The sequence below is a fragment of the Aethalodelphis obliquidens genome, unplaced genomic scaffold, assembly GCF_003676395.1.
Source record: "Aethalodelphis obliquidens isolate GAN/ISIS:26980383/991018 unplaced genomic scaffold, ASM367639v1 scaffold48, whole genome shotgun sequence".
Classification (NCBI taxonomy): domain Eukaryota; kingdom Metazoa; phylum Chordata; class Mammalia; order Artiodactyla; family Delphinidae; genus Aethalodelphis; species Aethalodelphis obliquidens.
Genome location: NW_020837992.1, coordinates 14,689,838 through 14,703,484, shown reverse-complemented (window position 1 = coordinate 14,703,484; position 13,647 = coordinate 14,689,838). Strand labels below are relative to the sequence as shown.

The 13,647-nt window shown below is 46.6% G+C and overlaps 2 protein-coding genes across 4 annotated transcripts in view; one reads left to right on the top strand and one right to left on the bottom strand.

The window, feature by feature from the left end:
• The window catches only part of RGL1 (ral guanine nucleotide dissociation stimulator like 1), a 280,022-nt gene extending 271,645 nt beyond the window's left edge, over positions 1 to 8,377 (top strand). The window contains exons 18-19 of one of the 3 annotated variants that reach the window (XM_027083044.1): positions 3,182 to 3,296; positions 5,961 to 8,377. In XM_027083044.1, coding sequence (XP_026938845.1) covers positions 3,182 to 3,296; positions 5,961 to 6,148 — 303 coding nt within the window. In that variant the 3' untranslated portion in view covers positions 6,149 to 8,377. The remainder of the gene's footprint in view (positions 1 to 3,181; positions 3,297 to 5,960) is intronic. The other 2 variants (XM_027083045.1, XM_027083047.1) reach the window with 2 other exon arrangements.
• Positions 8,185 to 13,647, bottom strand: part of COLGALT2 (collagen beta(1-O)galactosyltransferase 2) — a 148,132-nt gene continuing 142,669 nt past the window's right edge. Inside the window, exons 14-16 of the mRNA XM_027083049.1 lie at positions 11,010 to 11,099; positions 10,435 to 10,635; positions 8,185 to 9,769 (exon numbers count right to left, since the gene is read on the bottom strand). The gene's annotated coding sequence lies outside the window, so the exon portion shown is untranslated. The remainder of the gene's footprint in view (positions 9,770 to 10,434; positions 10,636 to 11,009; positions 11,100 to 13,647) is intronic.

The window sequence follows — 13,647 nt, the reverse complement described above, 5'->3', positions numbered from 1 at the left end:
CACTTAATCCAAGGTCACCACAGGACATCCAAATGGCATCAGCTAGTAGATGGTGAGAAACACAGGTTGGTGCAAGGCTGGTGGTGCTGGGGTCTAACGCTGGGAGTTGTCCAGCTCCACCGGCTGGATGCGGTCACGCAGCGAGTGAGGAAGGGCTGAGGCGGAACCCACGTGGTAGTGAGGGAGGGGTGATAAGGGAGTGTCCGAGAGGAAGGGGCGCCCGCCAGGCAGCTGAGGTCATCAGTCGTATTATTGTATTTTCAGGGTGGTTTACTCACATGGCTTCTCTCACATATGCCAACCAGGGGAGTTAAGTGCCAGCTGGGTAACTACGGTGTCTCTGAACTAAAAGGAACCGAGAGCTGAACACGCAGCGATGTGGATGAATCTCTAAAACACCACGTTGAGCCAAAGAAATCAGATATCCCGCATCCTGCGGGAGTCTGATCTTTCAAAAGCAGGCCCAACCTGTGGCGTTAGAAAACTAAGCTCCGGGGAGGGCACAGGGGATGTTTCGCATTCCTGTTTAAGGTGTATGAGGGTGACACCCAAGCACTGTTCAGTATCGTAATCACTAGCCACAGGTGGTGGCCGAGCATTTGAAATGGGCAAAGTCCAAATTGAGATATGCTGTGTGAAATACACACCAGGTATTTGAAGGCTTGGTACAAAAAAATAACAATAATGAGAACGTAAAATATCTTATGAACAATTTTGTATTGATTTTATGCTGATACAATATTTTGCATATATTGGGCTAAGTAAAATATTAAATTTCCCTTTTGAAAAAAAATTTAAATGTGGCTATTAGGTATTTAAAATCACGGATGAGGGACTTCCCTGGCGGTCCAGTGGTTAAGACTTTGCCTTCCAATGCAGGGGGTGTGGGTTTGATCCCTGGTCAGGGAGCTGAGATCCCACGTGCCTCGCGGCCAGAAAAAACATAAAACAGAAGCAATATTGTAACAAATTCAATAAAGACTTTAAAAATGGTCCACATTAAAAAAAACTAAAAAAATAAATTAAATTAAATAAATAAATTAAATTACAGATGAGACTCGAACTATATGTATCTACTGGCCAGTGCTGGTTCAGGATATCAGCGTAAGGCTGCACGGCTGAGCTGTTAGTATTGTCTGTGATCATCATTTCCCCGCAGTAGCGTTTATGGTACAAAGTGACAGACTCTCAAGGAAAGCCCTCGGCCAGCCCATCCTTGTTTGGACACACCTGGGGAGGTTTAAGGTAAAACAAGCGTAGCCTGGTTTTCTCCTTAGGTAGGTTTAAAGCTGATAACTTAACATTAACCACCTTAACCCAACAACCATCCCCCAAGTTGGTGTCCTTTCTCCTCTGGCTTTTTATGCTCCTGGACCAGTTTGATCCAGCTGCAGGAGTACTTCCTTTAGACTATAAAAAAATTTATTTTTCTCCTTTAGAATTTTGTATGCATCTCTTTCTCCCTTGTGTAAGGAGGTGCCAGATGTTTTGGTAACAGACCCTTGAGCACGGTCTTTGTCACTTATAGGGACCCCATTGTAATGCATATTGTTTACTGAATCACAAATACAGCTGCTGCCCCAGATTGGAGGGAGGCCTGTGGGCCCAGACATCCTTGGGCTCACAATAACAGTTTCTTGGAAAAAATCAGACTACTATGTCGTCATCTCTTCTTTTTTTTGGCTGTCTCTCTCCTCTTACCTCTTGGTGAGAACAGATTTTTTTTTTTTTTTTTCCTTTTGTGATACACGGGCCTCTCACCGCTGAGGCCTCTCCCGTTGTGGAGCACAGGCTCCGGACGCGCAGGCCCAGCGGCCATGGCTCACGGGCCCAGCCACTCTGCGGCATGTGGGATCCTCCCGGACCGGGGCACGAACCCGTGTCCCCTGCATCGGCAGGCGGACTCTCAACCACTGCACCACCAGGGAAGCCCAGCTTTTATTTTTAAGTAAGAATAATGTGTGTTTCATTTTGCTTTCTTTCAAATTTAAAGAAATCACCCAAGGGATAGTACATAAGTCAGCCCCCTTTTCCTGTTGCTCTGAGCACCCTGAGAATAGCTGGCTGATGGGCAGAGATGAAGGGGAGAATTGGGGTGAGAGGAGGCTTAACTTGCACTTTAAAAAATGTTAGATTTATTATTTTTAAACACTTAGAAGCTCATTTTTATTGAAGCGTAATTTACATGTAATTACATACATAGATCTGAAGTGTTCAGTTCTTTGGGTTTTTATAACTATAACCATATATATGTATACATATAGTTACATATGTATACTTCTGTTATATAACCACCACCCCAAGTCTAGATAAATAACATTTTTTATCCGCCCCGTCCAAAATTCCCTTATGCCCCTTCAATCCTGCTTTAACCTTAGTTGAAGATAGGGTTAGCTAGTTTTCTAACCCCACAGGTTAATTTGGCCTGTTTTTGAAAGAACAGACTCCTGCAGCGTGTCATCTTCTGCGTCTGCTTTCTCTGGCTCACCCGTGATGTTTGTGAGATGCATCACATTGTTGCATGTTTCAGTTCTCAGCTCCCTCTAGCTGCTGAGTCGTGCTCTTATCGTGAACGCACTACACTGTCTTTATCCTCCCCTGTTCTCCTATTGATGGAGATGCAGGTTGATTCCACTTTGGGGCTGTTACGAATAAATCTGCTATGAATGTTTGTGTACAAGTCCTTTCGTGGACATAATGCTTTTATTTTTCTTGGTAGATACCTAGGGGTGGGATTCCTGGGTTGTAGAGCCACTTGTGCTTTTTGAAATGGTCAGTGTGCAGAACCGTGGCCGTTCTGACCCACAGGTTGTAACCAGTGCTCAACAGGTGAGGATAATTTTGGCCCAGGACTGCAAACGCTGTGCATTTTTCACAATTCCCTCATATATATTCTTCCACCGGAACCTCCATTGGAACTGGCAAGGCACCCAGTCTCTCTGTTTTGATGGGGTTAAGACACTGTGGCTCTGAGAGAGCAGGTGACCGAGAGAAAAGATGACCTGTTATCTGAGGATGGAGCCAGGACTGGAACTTAGGAGTGCTGGCTCTTGGTCCTTTCTCATTCCACCTGGCCATTTCTCCCAGGAAGGCACAAGACAGCAAGAATAAGAAGGTCAGCACAACTCTTCCAGGAGACGTGAAGCTAAATGCTTTACACACCCTTTCATTGTCTTTCCAGTTGACGAGCCAGGATAAAACTCCCGCCGTGATCCAGAGGGCGATGTTGAAGCACAATCTGGACTCGGACCCGGCTGAGGGGTACGAGCTGGTACAGGTCATCTCGGAGGACAAAGGTAGGCGCGTGTTCCTTCTCAAGGCAGATTGCCCCAGTGTGAGAAGACGGGAAGTAGACACAATGTCTTTCTTAAGTGGAACCAAGTGAGGGTTGTTGTTTTTTGCGGTACGCGGGCCTCTCACTGTTGTGGCCTCTCCCGTTGCGGAGCACAGGCTCCGGACGCGCAGGCTCAGCGGCCATGGCTCACGGGCTTAGTCGCTCCGCGGCATGTGGGATCTTCCCGGACCGGGGCACGAACCCATGTCCCCTGCATCGGCAGGCGGACTCCCAACCACTGCGCCACCAGGGAAGCCCAAGTGAGGGTTTTTAATCACGCTAGGGCGGAGCTGCCGGGAGCCATATGCCATCACCTCGCTTGTAGAATCAAGCGTCTCAGGCTGGTCCCCCAGCAACCCTTGTTGCTTTCTGCGGTTTTGCTGAGCGTTCCTCCCGCCCGTTCTCTGTAAACTTCTCCTCAAGCCTTCCTGTAGGAAGAGGTCCCTCCCTGTGTCAGGAGTTGGGGGATGGACGGGGTCTGTTGGCCGTTTGCAGACGGCCACGCACCTCCATTAACCAACAGTGTGTGTCCAGAAAGGTCGCAGTTCCTGCGATAATTTCTCATGGTTTCAGTTAACCACTGATGAGAGTCTGTCCTTCAGTTATCTTTATTCATGATTGATCTTCAAGCGGCAAAAGCTTCCAGCGCCAGGATTGGAAGGTCCTTTACCTCACACTTACTGAGGCAAAGAACTGGTGATTATGAAATGCTCCAGTTTGCCTAGGAGTCCATTAGTTGAAGGAATCCCTTTTATGAAAACTCCAGGCACATAATCCCCCTGCATGTATCGATTTGCTAATCTGAATTGGGGTTGTATTTGTTGAGGGGTAGGAGGCGAGCTGGTAGGTAACTCCTCTATGCCGTGTCACATCCGAGGAGACTCAGGCAGACTGAGTCTCTTTTCCAAGTGCACAAGGAACAGCCAATACTGTTGACTGAGGCCAACCCTGTCTGCTGACAGACCCAGCACAGACCAATGCAAGTGTCTCAAGGGAGGGCTGTTCCCCAACAAGCATTCCCCCTAGAAAGGAAAAGAAGAATTATACAAGGCGGGGATGATGGAAGGGAGCAGTTATTCATACTCCATTTGACCAACAAATCACCCAGGGCTAGATCTCGGGCCCCGACGAGAGTAGGCGAAGTTGGAGTCGTACCTTTTCTTAGCGATGAAAAACTATAGCCTCTGAGAAAATTCTTGGAAGTTTTCTTTCATCCAGCTGAGCCCAAGGTCGTGGGGCAAACCTTTCTCAGTTTCATCTTTTAATGTAGTTACTGTTAAAAGTCCAAGCCTGAAAAGTGGTCTCTTGGGTTTTACCGTGTCGTCCACAAACCAACACGCCAAGGTGAAGCCAGTGGGTGTGAAGGTCCAGGAGTCCCGGAATGCAGCTGGGGCCCAGCTTCACCAGCTGTGTGGTGGCAGGTGGGCTGCTTGACCTCCCTGGGCCTTGGTCCTTAATTAGTTAAATGGCGACAATACCCTACTGGTTCCTTGTGCATCATGGGTGATCATGACAGGAAATAACGCACCCGAAAGTGTACCGTATTGGAGATATGTTGATATATAGCTGTGAGGTAGGTTGTTACTGACCCAGGAATATGTGGGCAGGAGACTGGGGACACTTGAAGGGAGTTATCCTTTATGGAACATTTGTGCAAAATGTAGCGGAGTCACGCAGAACCTGATTGCATCAGTCGTGCTGTGGAATCTCAGTGGTCGAAGTTAACATAAGGTCGACTTAATCCAGTTCTGCAGGCAGACACCTCTCCTGGTTGCCTCCATCACTCCACTGCCGCAAAGCAAGACTTGCACATTTTACCTTTTTTATTCCCTGTTGGTTTTTTAAGCTATCCATTACCCCTGAGTGCTAAAGAGTAATAGCTTCTTTTAAAAATAAAAATGAATTCAGATCACTTTGCTCAATAACTTCATATTGTGCTTGGAATAATCCTTGTTCAAAAATTGCAGCTATCTATATAGGTGGGAGTCACTGCAGTAGGCAATGGTTTAAATGTTAAGAGATAGATACTGTCTTATTTGGTTGCCCTTTAATATTAAAATGCAAGTTCTTAAGGAAGCAAGGCCTCAAATGGTGTAACATACTGGTTTGATTTGGGATTAATTAAAAAATATTTTGATTTTCCAAGTAAAGAGTTCTGGAAAACGGTGTAGATTTTCTGCCTTTTTCCCGTGTTATTGGATTCGCTTAGTCTCTGTGAAAAACTGCATAGTGGAGTGGAAAATGGCCTGCGGGAGGCTGGAAACCCGGGTTTGGGTCCCAGTTCTGCCCCTGACGAGCTGTGCTCTTGGGAATGTCTTTTAACTCCTGTAGGTCTCTGCTTCCTACTGCACTTCCTTCCAGCTAAAACATCCTGCATTTGCGCATTTGGTTCGTGGCTTGAATTTCTAAGATTGGATTCGCACTTAGGTTTTTTAACTTGGGATTGGGAAATTGTTGGAACCGATTTGCGGGGAGGGAGTGGTGGTCACTGTCTGGTTCCGTTTGCATTCCAGGGACAAAGGGCCATAGTCCCAGCCGTGTGTCTGAGCAGAATTTCCACCTGCCACGGTCAGTGCTGGGCTGACCTACACGAGCTGACTACCTTCTCTTTCCTCATCTTTTTTAGAACTCGTGATCCCAGACTCAGCAAATGTCTTCTATGCCATGAACAGCCAAGTGAACTTTGACTTCATCTTACGCAAAAAGAATTCTGTGGAAGAGCAAGTAAAACTGCGTAGCCGGACCAGCCTGACGTTGCCCAGGACAGCCAAACGGGGCTGCTGGAGCAACAGACACAGCAAAATCACCCTCTGAAAGGAGAGACCAGTGGCCCCTTGCTTGCCAAAGGCAGGGTGGGGCTGAGAACAGGCCGTGGTGATTGCAGCTACCACCCAGTGTTAGAGGATCATTGGTGAGGTGGACAGATATTTATTGAGTACCTCTGGTGTGCAAGGCACTATGATAGGCGTCGTGGGGAAATCGGAGATGAACTTGACACAAAAAGGATGATTCTCTTTGACCTGAGACCGAAATGCAAAATTACCCACATTTATAAATATATATGTATGTACACATATTTGGTATGTGTGTGTATATATATAAATATGAGGGACTTATGGGATATTCTGGACTATGGAGAAACAAATTTGCACAATGGCCTGGGAAGTCGAGGTCACTTTTTACAGGGAACTAGAAGGAACTGAGAACCTCGTCTCATACCTTCCAAGTAAACGGAATCAACCCTAGGAATACAGAGTGTCCTTTGTGCCAGTATTATAAGCAGTCCAAACTATTTTTATAAAGGGAGAGGATTACTTTCTCGATCAAGTGCCACCAGAAAAGAACAACCGCAGAGGCGGGAACTGCCACGGGCTGAATGAAAGGCCACCTCGGAAAGGCTTTGGATGAGCCAGTGGCTTTGACCTCTGCTTGCATCGGCCAATTTCTGCTACCCCAGGGAGGGCTAGGAGCAGCTTTGGAGGACTGTCTGAGCCACTGGTCCAGCCGTTGTGACACCTCTGAAGGCAACACAAGCCCATTTTGATTTCTGGCAACTTCATTGTTTGTTTCCCCCCCCTAAAGAACGTATCACAATCATTCTTGCACATACAGCCATGTTCTTTGGTAACTTATCAGCCAGAAAGGAAAGCACAAAAGGAGGATGACTCATGTGGACTCTGATCTGTCTCGGAATGCCACTACTTCATTGTTTTTTTCTGATTGCCTTTTGCATGTGAAACTACATGTCTGCAGTCTTTTGCCATCTGGATCGCAGTACCTCTATATTACGTGCAATTTGTTCCTCAGGTGTAGAAATTCCTACTGCGATTGACTGTAACTGATGATTTTGAGCCTGTGAACGACTTCTGAACAGCGATTGCTCTGTGATTAGCCCCTCGGAAGATGTTCACTGCTGAGAGCAGTGTCCTGTTTTACTTATTAACTTTTATAGCCTTCCTGTGCCTAGTCATGGGGAAAGAAATGGGGCTCCGTATATTATCCAACTCGTTTCTAAAGAGGTACATTCTTCCAGATGGAATCAATAACTTTTTTTTTTTTTTCAGGTTTCCACACTTGGTATCACAGTATCACTGTTAAGTGACACTTTTGTCTCCAGTACCACCATCATCCTCTCCCGTCCAAATCTGAGCTGTGGCTGGGGTTTGAACTACAAAGCCATACGTGGGATGTTGACACGTTTAAGAAGCACTTTCAGAATGTTGTCCTTTTTAAGAAGAAAATTCTCAAAATACCAGGTTTTTATTCCAAAAATAAAGAATGAACCCAGATATGAAGTGCAGAATGTAATGTGGAGCTTTTTTTTTCTCCTATCCTGTAAGACAGCTCCCAAAGGTTCTGTGTGATCTATGTTACATAAATAGCCATATGAAATCTGCAAGAAACACCAGGGAAAGGCTAGAGATTTGTGGCGGTGGACCCAAGAACGAGAATGAGCCAGGAAGGCCTCAGATTTCCTTTAGGTCTTTCTAGATCAGACAGCATGGTAAAGACCAACTGGTTTCAACTAGTTGAAAAGCACTTTTTTTCCTGTGTTTGCGAGGCTGGTTCGATTTGTGCTTCTGTGCGTGGAGGAGGGATGGCCAGGGTGCTAGACGTCATGGGGACTGAAGGAAACATAGCCTCAGCCTGAATTTCTTGGTTGGAAGGTCAAAAAGAAAATGTAGAACTGTTGGCCTGGTTTAGGGCGCGGCTACCAAGACATACGTGTTGTGCCCATGTGCTTGCCTTGTGTATTTATACTGTACATGTAGAGTCTAGATTTCTATACTGCAATGTAAAATATATATATATTTTTTTCCTTTTTTAAAAAAGACAATGGAAGTTACAAGTAGATAAAACATAGCCTCATTTATTTAATGCCACTTTAAATGTCTTAAATTTGTTTCCTGGTGGACAGCCGGGTTAATACTTTTAGCTGCTCGCATATGCTTGTCTTTCTGCATCTCCATCATCTGTTTACCTTTCGGTCAAATTAATAAACTGGCTTGGGACTTGGTTGGCATGTGCGGCCAGACCCAAAGGGATTGTATCTGGAGTATTAATCTGGTGGATCTGGGTTCCAGGTATGTCAAGGAGCATTTTGGAAGCCCGTGCTGGTTCAGTTGGAGGGAGCAGAGGGAAGGCCAGTGGCACAGTTAGGAGGGACCCTCTCCACTGGTAAGTGTCATGCGCATTTAGGGGAAAGAATGACGTCTTAGGAGACTGCCATCAGATGTGATGCCTTGCTGGACAGCATTCTTAGGAGTAGTTTGGCTGGGGACACCTTGTATAAAATCAAACTTAGAGTTGGGATCCAAGGCAGTACTTTGCCTTCTTTTTGACAGCCTTTCCTGAGTCTCCAATTGCTACCATCTGCACAATTCTTGAAACCGTCCATGGTGCTCCGGAAGCCGGGAGGGCCTCTGTGGAGGAAGGAAACAAGGTCTTCCCAAAAGGCAGCTTCATTCAACAGATGCATGTTGTCATTCCGTCACATTGTTTCCAAAAAAGAAAAGGGATTCCTAAATGGATCCAAATTATCAAGTTTTCTAGGTCCTTGTGGGATAGTGGAGAAAGCCAAGTAGGTGTTTTAATAATCGATAATATGGGCAGGAAAAAAAGGGATTTCTGTGTCTGGCACTAGGTGACTATGTTTTCAAGATCATTTGAGAAAATGGGTTCCCTTGTTTTGCCTCCCTGTAGAAGCAGCTTGGTGAGATTTTGCCTGAAGGAATACTGTCTTAAAATTTCCTTCTTTGGAGCCTTTTCAAATTTGCCATGCAGCACAGGACCATTAGAGGCATACAGTATTTATTTTTAGTGGTATCGAGAAGTTGCCCCGATGTCAACCCTCTTTTTCTACAGGGCTGCCGCAACGGCACCAGTTACAACCTGTATCCACAGTTCCACTATGAAAAGTTATTTCTGTCCTGTTTTGAGTTACCGTTTCCCCTAGGATCTCCGTTAAAATGAAATAATTCTGGAAGGGACTATTAGGCTAGCCTAGGCTAAAGTAACAAACCATGAAATCTCAGTAACTTAAGATATGACATGTTGAAAACTGAACTAGGTATTGCAAATCGGGCAGCTCTCCTTAGCGGCTCCAAGGGTCCAGGCAGCTTCCATCTTGCAACTCCGCCATCTCAGATTTTTCTTTCAACTCCCAGTGATGGTAGAGAGAACTCACAACTCTTCCTGACTGCCTTAGACGAAAGGGACCACATCACTTCCATTCACAGTCCGTTGGCCAGTCTATGGCCCCAATCTAAACGCAGGGGAGGTGGGGAAATGTAGGAGGGCACCTGGAGTAGACGAGCATTTCCGTCCCCGCACAAAGGAGTTCTGTCTTCTCCCTAGGGTGCATGGCTTTGTTCATCTTCCCACATTCTCCGAAAAGTGTTTGGAGGAGATGGCAGTGAGGACTTGAGATGGGGGCTGCACAGAGCAAAGGAAGGGTTGAAGAAAGAGAGGTGCTCAAAGGAGGAGAAAAAACAAGAGTAATTTAATTTTGTTTAGAATTAGCCTTATAGAATTTATTCCTAACATGCGGTCACCACCAATTTACATGCTTCTCATGTGGTCCCTACTTTAAACTAGGAGCTACTTTACAGACGTAGTTGTATGTCAAATTTTTAAAAATCTAGGAAATTTAAAGTGTTTCCACATAAACTGTGAGATTCAAATAGAAGCCAAATTTAGTTAATTTAAGACTCTGAATTAGAAAACCACCACTTGGTGTGGTTTCTCAACATCTCTACCCGGAAAACTGTGTGGAGGCAATTCACTTATTTAACAGTTTGAGGTATTTAACATTTTCTTAAGAGTTGGAAGGAATCTTACAAATCATGTAGTCCTCGCCCTTGTATTACAGATCCCGGGGCTGAGGCCCAGAGCAGTTACGTCAGTTGCCAAAGGTCAAGGGCAGGGCTCTGAATGACCAAACCCTGCTATGTGGGTGTCACAGTGGACTGGGCTTTCCTGACAGATGCTCCTCTACAGCCTGCTGGAGCTGGACAGGATGCCTGGGGTCTGTTGGCTCTATCCCCAGCCTTCCAACCATGTGAATTTCCAAAAGCTACATGTGAATTTCCACAGGCTACCTTGGTTAGATGTGCATCTGGTTGGTTCTGTCAAGTCTCCAAGGAGAGATCTGCTGCTGGTCGGAGAACTGCTGCCTGATATCCTGAGCATCATTTCATCTTGCAGATGGGGAAACGGGGCCGTAAGGACCAGGATGGCATTGCGAGTTAACTCCCACCTAGGATGCATGATGAACCCGTGGGGTGGGTGAAAAGCACCAACTGAATGAGGAGTTAAGGGAGCGAACACCAGTGATCAGTATCGAGTACTTCATCACAGTTTCCTCAAAAGAAATCATTTTTATTCCTACGATTGTCTCAACTCAGAGCAACGTTTTGTGCTGCAGTCACAATCTCCCACACAAAGGGAACCGGTAAGTCAAGTTGAAAAAAGAAGAAAAGTAAATGATTTAAACTGTTTCTAGATTGCTCCAGCCGTTTTAAAAAAAAGATGGGCTGGCCAAAAAGTTCGTTCGGGCTTTTCATACCAGCTCCTGGAAAAACCTGAACGAACTTTTTGGCCAGCCCACTACCAGGGCACCAGTTTCAAAATGGGAGAGAAGCATTCTAAATGGGAGAAGCATTCTAAATAATACCTTGCCCCCCGATGTCTACTTCTGATGATCCTCGTTTATATAACATCTGACATCCAAGCCTCCAGCAAGCCAGCGAATTGGTCTAATCAGCTAAAAAAAAAATTAATATATGAGATTTCATAGATGAGAAGTAAACAGGGGATGGGGTTGCCGAGCTTCTTTATACATCAGGCTGTGTGTGTATGAGAGAGAGCGCGACAGAAACATTAGATGTTAGTGAGGAAACAAGAAATGAGGCAAAGTCTCTCTCTAGAAGCTTTGCATGGTTGCAGTTTGGTGTGGGTGGGATCTGACTGCCTAGCTCTTGACTCCCAGCCCACCTACTATCTTAGGCAAGTCATTTAGCTATTGCTTCATCTAAAAAGTGGGGATTGAAAATAGTTCCTACTTCTGGAGGTTCATGTAGTATATTACATTACACAGCACACGTAAAGAAAGCACTTCCCTCTGGTGCTTACTTTAAGAGTTCACTGCTGTTATTCCCGGGAAGCTCATGGCCTAAGGGGGTGGCGTGCTGTCTTCTTAGAAGCCCTCCAGCCTCCTTCCCTAATAAGCAATGACACAGGGCAGATGTGACACTCAGACATGGGACTTCAGATGCTTGAACAGCACCCTGGGAAAACTGAGCCTGCTGCTGCTTTGGGGAAAGATTGACTCACAGAGCTGGAGGGCAGCCAGGGCTCCTGCAGCTTGCTCCACAGACCCGCTCCAAAGAGGCTGGAGAGAGGGGAGTGTGGGCCCAGCGCAGCCCTGACCACAGTGCCTCCTGGCGGGGCTGAGGCTGCACAGGGACACACACTGGGCGGACTCGGAAGGAAGCCACTGGCCCGTGTGAAACGGCCCTGAGCTGGAGCATCCCCCTCCCAGAGCCTAAGGTGATTCCTGTCAGGGTCCCCACCTTTTTTGGATTCCTTCTGTGGTCAGGGGGGGACAGGTCTCTCACCAGAAGCTGAGCCCCCATTCCCCTGTTCTCCCAGACCTGTATCTTTCTTTCCCTGCAGAATGGGGCTCTCTGCTCTGACTCTCCCTCTGCCCAGGGATGACTCACGTGCAGGACAGTGAATTGTTGCTGTTCCACAGGCACTGGGGGCCCTGGGCATCCCAATTATTCCTTTGCATGCTGTCCAGCTCACTGCCACCTCAGCCTCTCCCGCTGTTGCAGGTTTGCAAGGATAAAATAGTCATTTTAAGGGCTTGGGTTGCCACTTCAATTCCAAGCCTCTCCTACTATTTTTTTGCCTCTGGTTCCCTCCCTTTCCAGCCTGTGCACCAGGCTCACTTCTCCACTAATGAGCCTGAATCTGTTTTCTTATCCCTTTGGCCCTTGCACTTCTCTCCTGGACTTGAACCTCTGTGCTGTGCCCTGGAAGCTGCCTCTTTCCTCTCCCCTCTAATTCCCTAAGGTCTGCACCCCTCATCTGTCCCCTCCCTGCTCAGCTATGGGCATGGTTTCCTCCCTGTGGCCATTCTAAACAGTAATATCCCCTTCAAGTCTTCCCAATTCATGCTGGCATTTTACAGAGCAGTTAAAACCCTTCAGACCACACCATCAATACAAACATCTCAACTCCTGTCTGAGGGTCTTCCCCAAACTGCCAGTTCCCTTTGGGAGAGGACACTTTGTCACAAGCTATTTTCTAATCTTCTCTGAAGAACAGAGAGCAAGGGCTGTCCAGGACACTGAAAATCATGTTCCCTCATGAGCAAGAGCCCAGATGCCTACCCAGCCTCCCCTAGAACAGGAAGCACCCAGAGGAGCCTCCTCTGGACCATCAGGGGGTGGGGCACGAAGCTGGTGTTAAGACATAGAGATTTGGTCAAAGTGCCCACAGCAGAGGAAGCCAAGCTGAAGAAACTCCAGGGAGGGGCAGAAAAAATAAACTCAGTAAATTAAAGAGAAACCAGTGTTCAGAGGTGATCCTTCATTCTTTCCATCCCTTTTGAGGGCATACGGGAAGGCGGTTTGTGGCTGTGAGTGGCCTCCCTGGTGTGGCAGGAGGGACCCGAGCTAAGATCATCTCAATATCAGTACACCTACGGGTGGAGGCTAAGACACAGGCCATCTTAGGCAAATCTATAGACCAGAAAGGAAGCCACTTTCCAGCCCAACAACAAATTTTAATGGAGCCATTCCACCACTTGCCTGGAACCCATTCAGTATTTAATAATTCTTCCTGAAAGCACACCTAAACTCTTCATGCTGCAATTCAAGCCATTTCCTCATTCCGTTTGCATAAGAAGAGAAGGCACCATTTTCTCCTCCCACCAGGAAGCCTGCACAAGCCTCTAAACCAGCCTCACCCACCAGGGGGCAGACACCAGAAGCAAGAAATATACAGTCCCACAGCCTGCGGCGCTAAGTCTACAAATACCCTACCCTGGGACCAGCTGGTGCCCAGACACTGGGTGATGAGAGGGAAGTGGACTGCTGGGACACATAGGACATCCCCTACAGTGGAGGCCACTTCTCCAAGGTCAAGAAATGTAACTAACCTTCCACACATATAAAAATACAAATAGAAGTTTAGACAAAATGAGATGGCAGAGGAATAAGTTCCAGATGAAGGAACAAGATAAAACCCCAGAAGGATAACTAAGTGATGTGGAGATAGGCTATCTACCTGAGAAAGCATTCAGA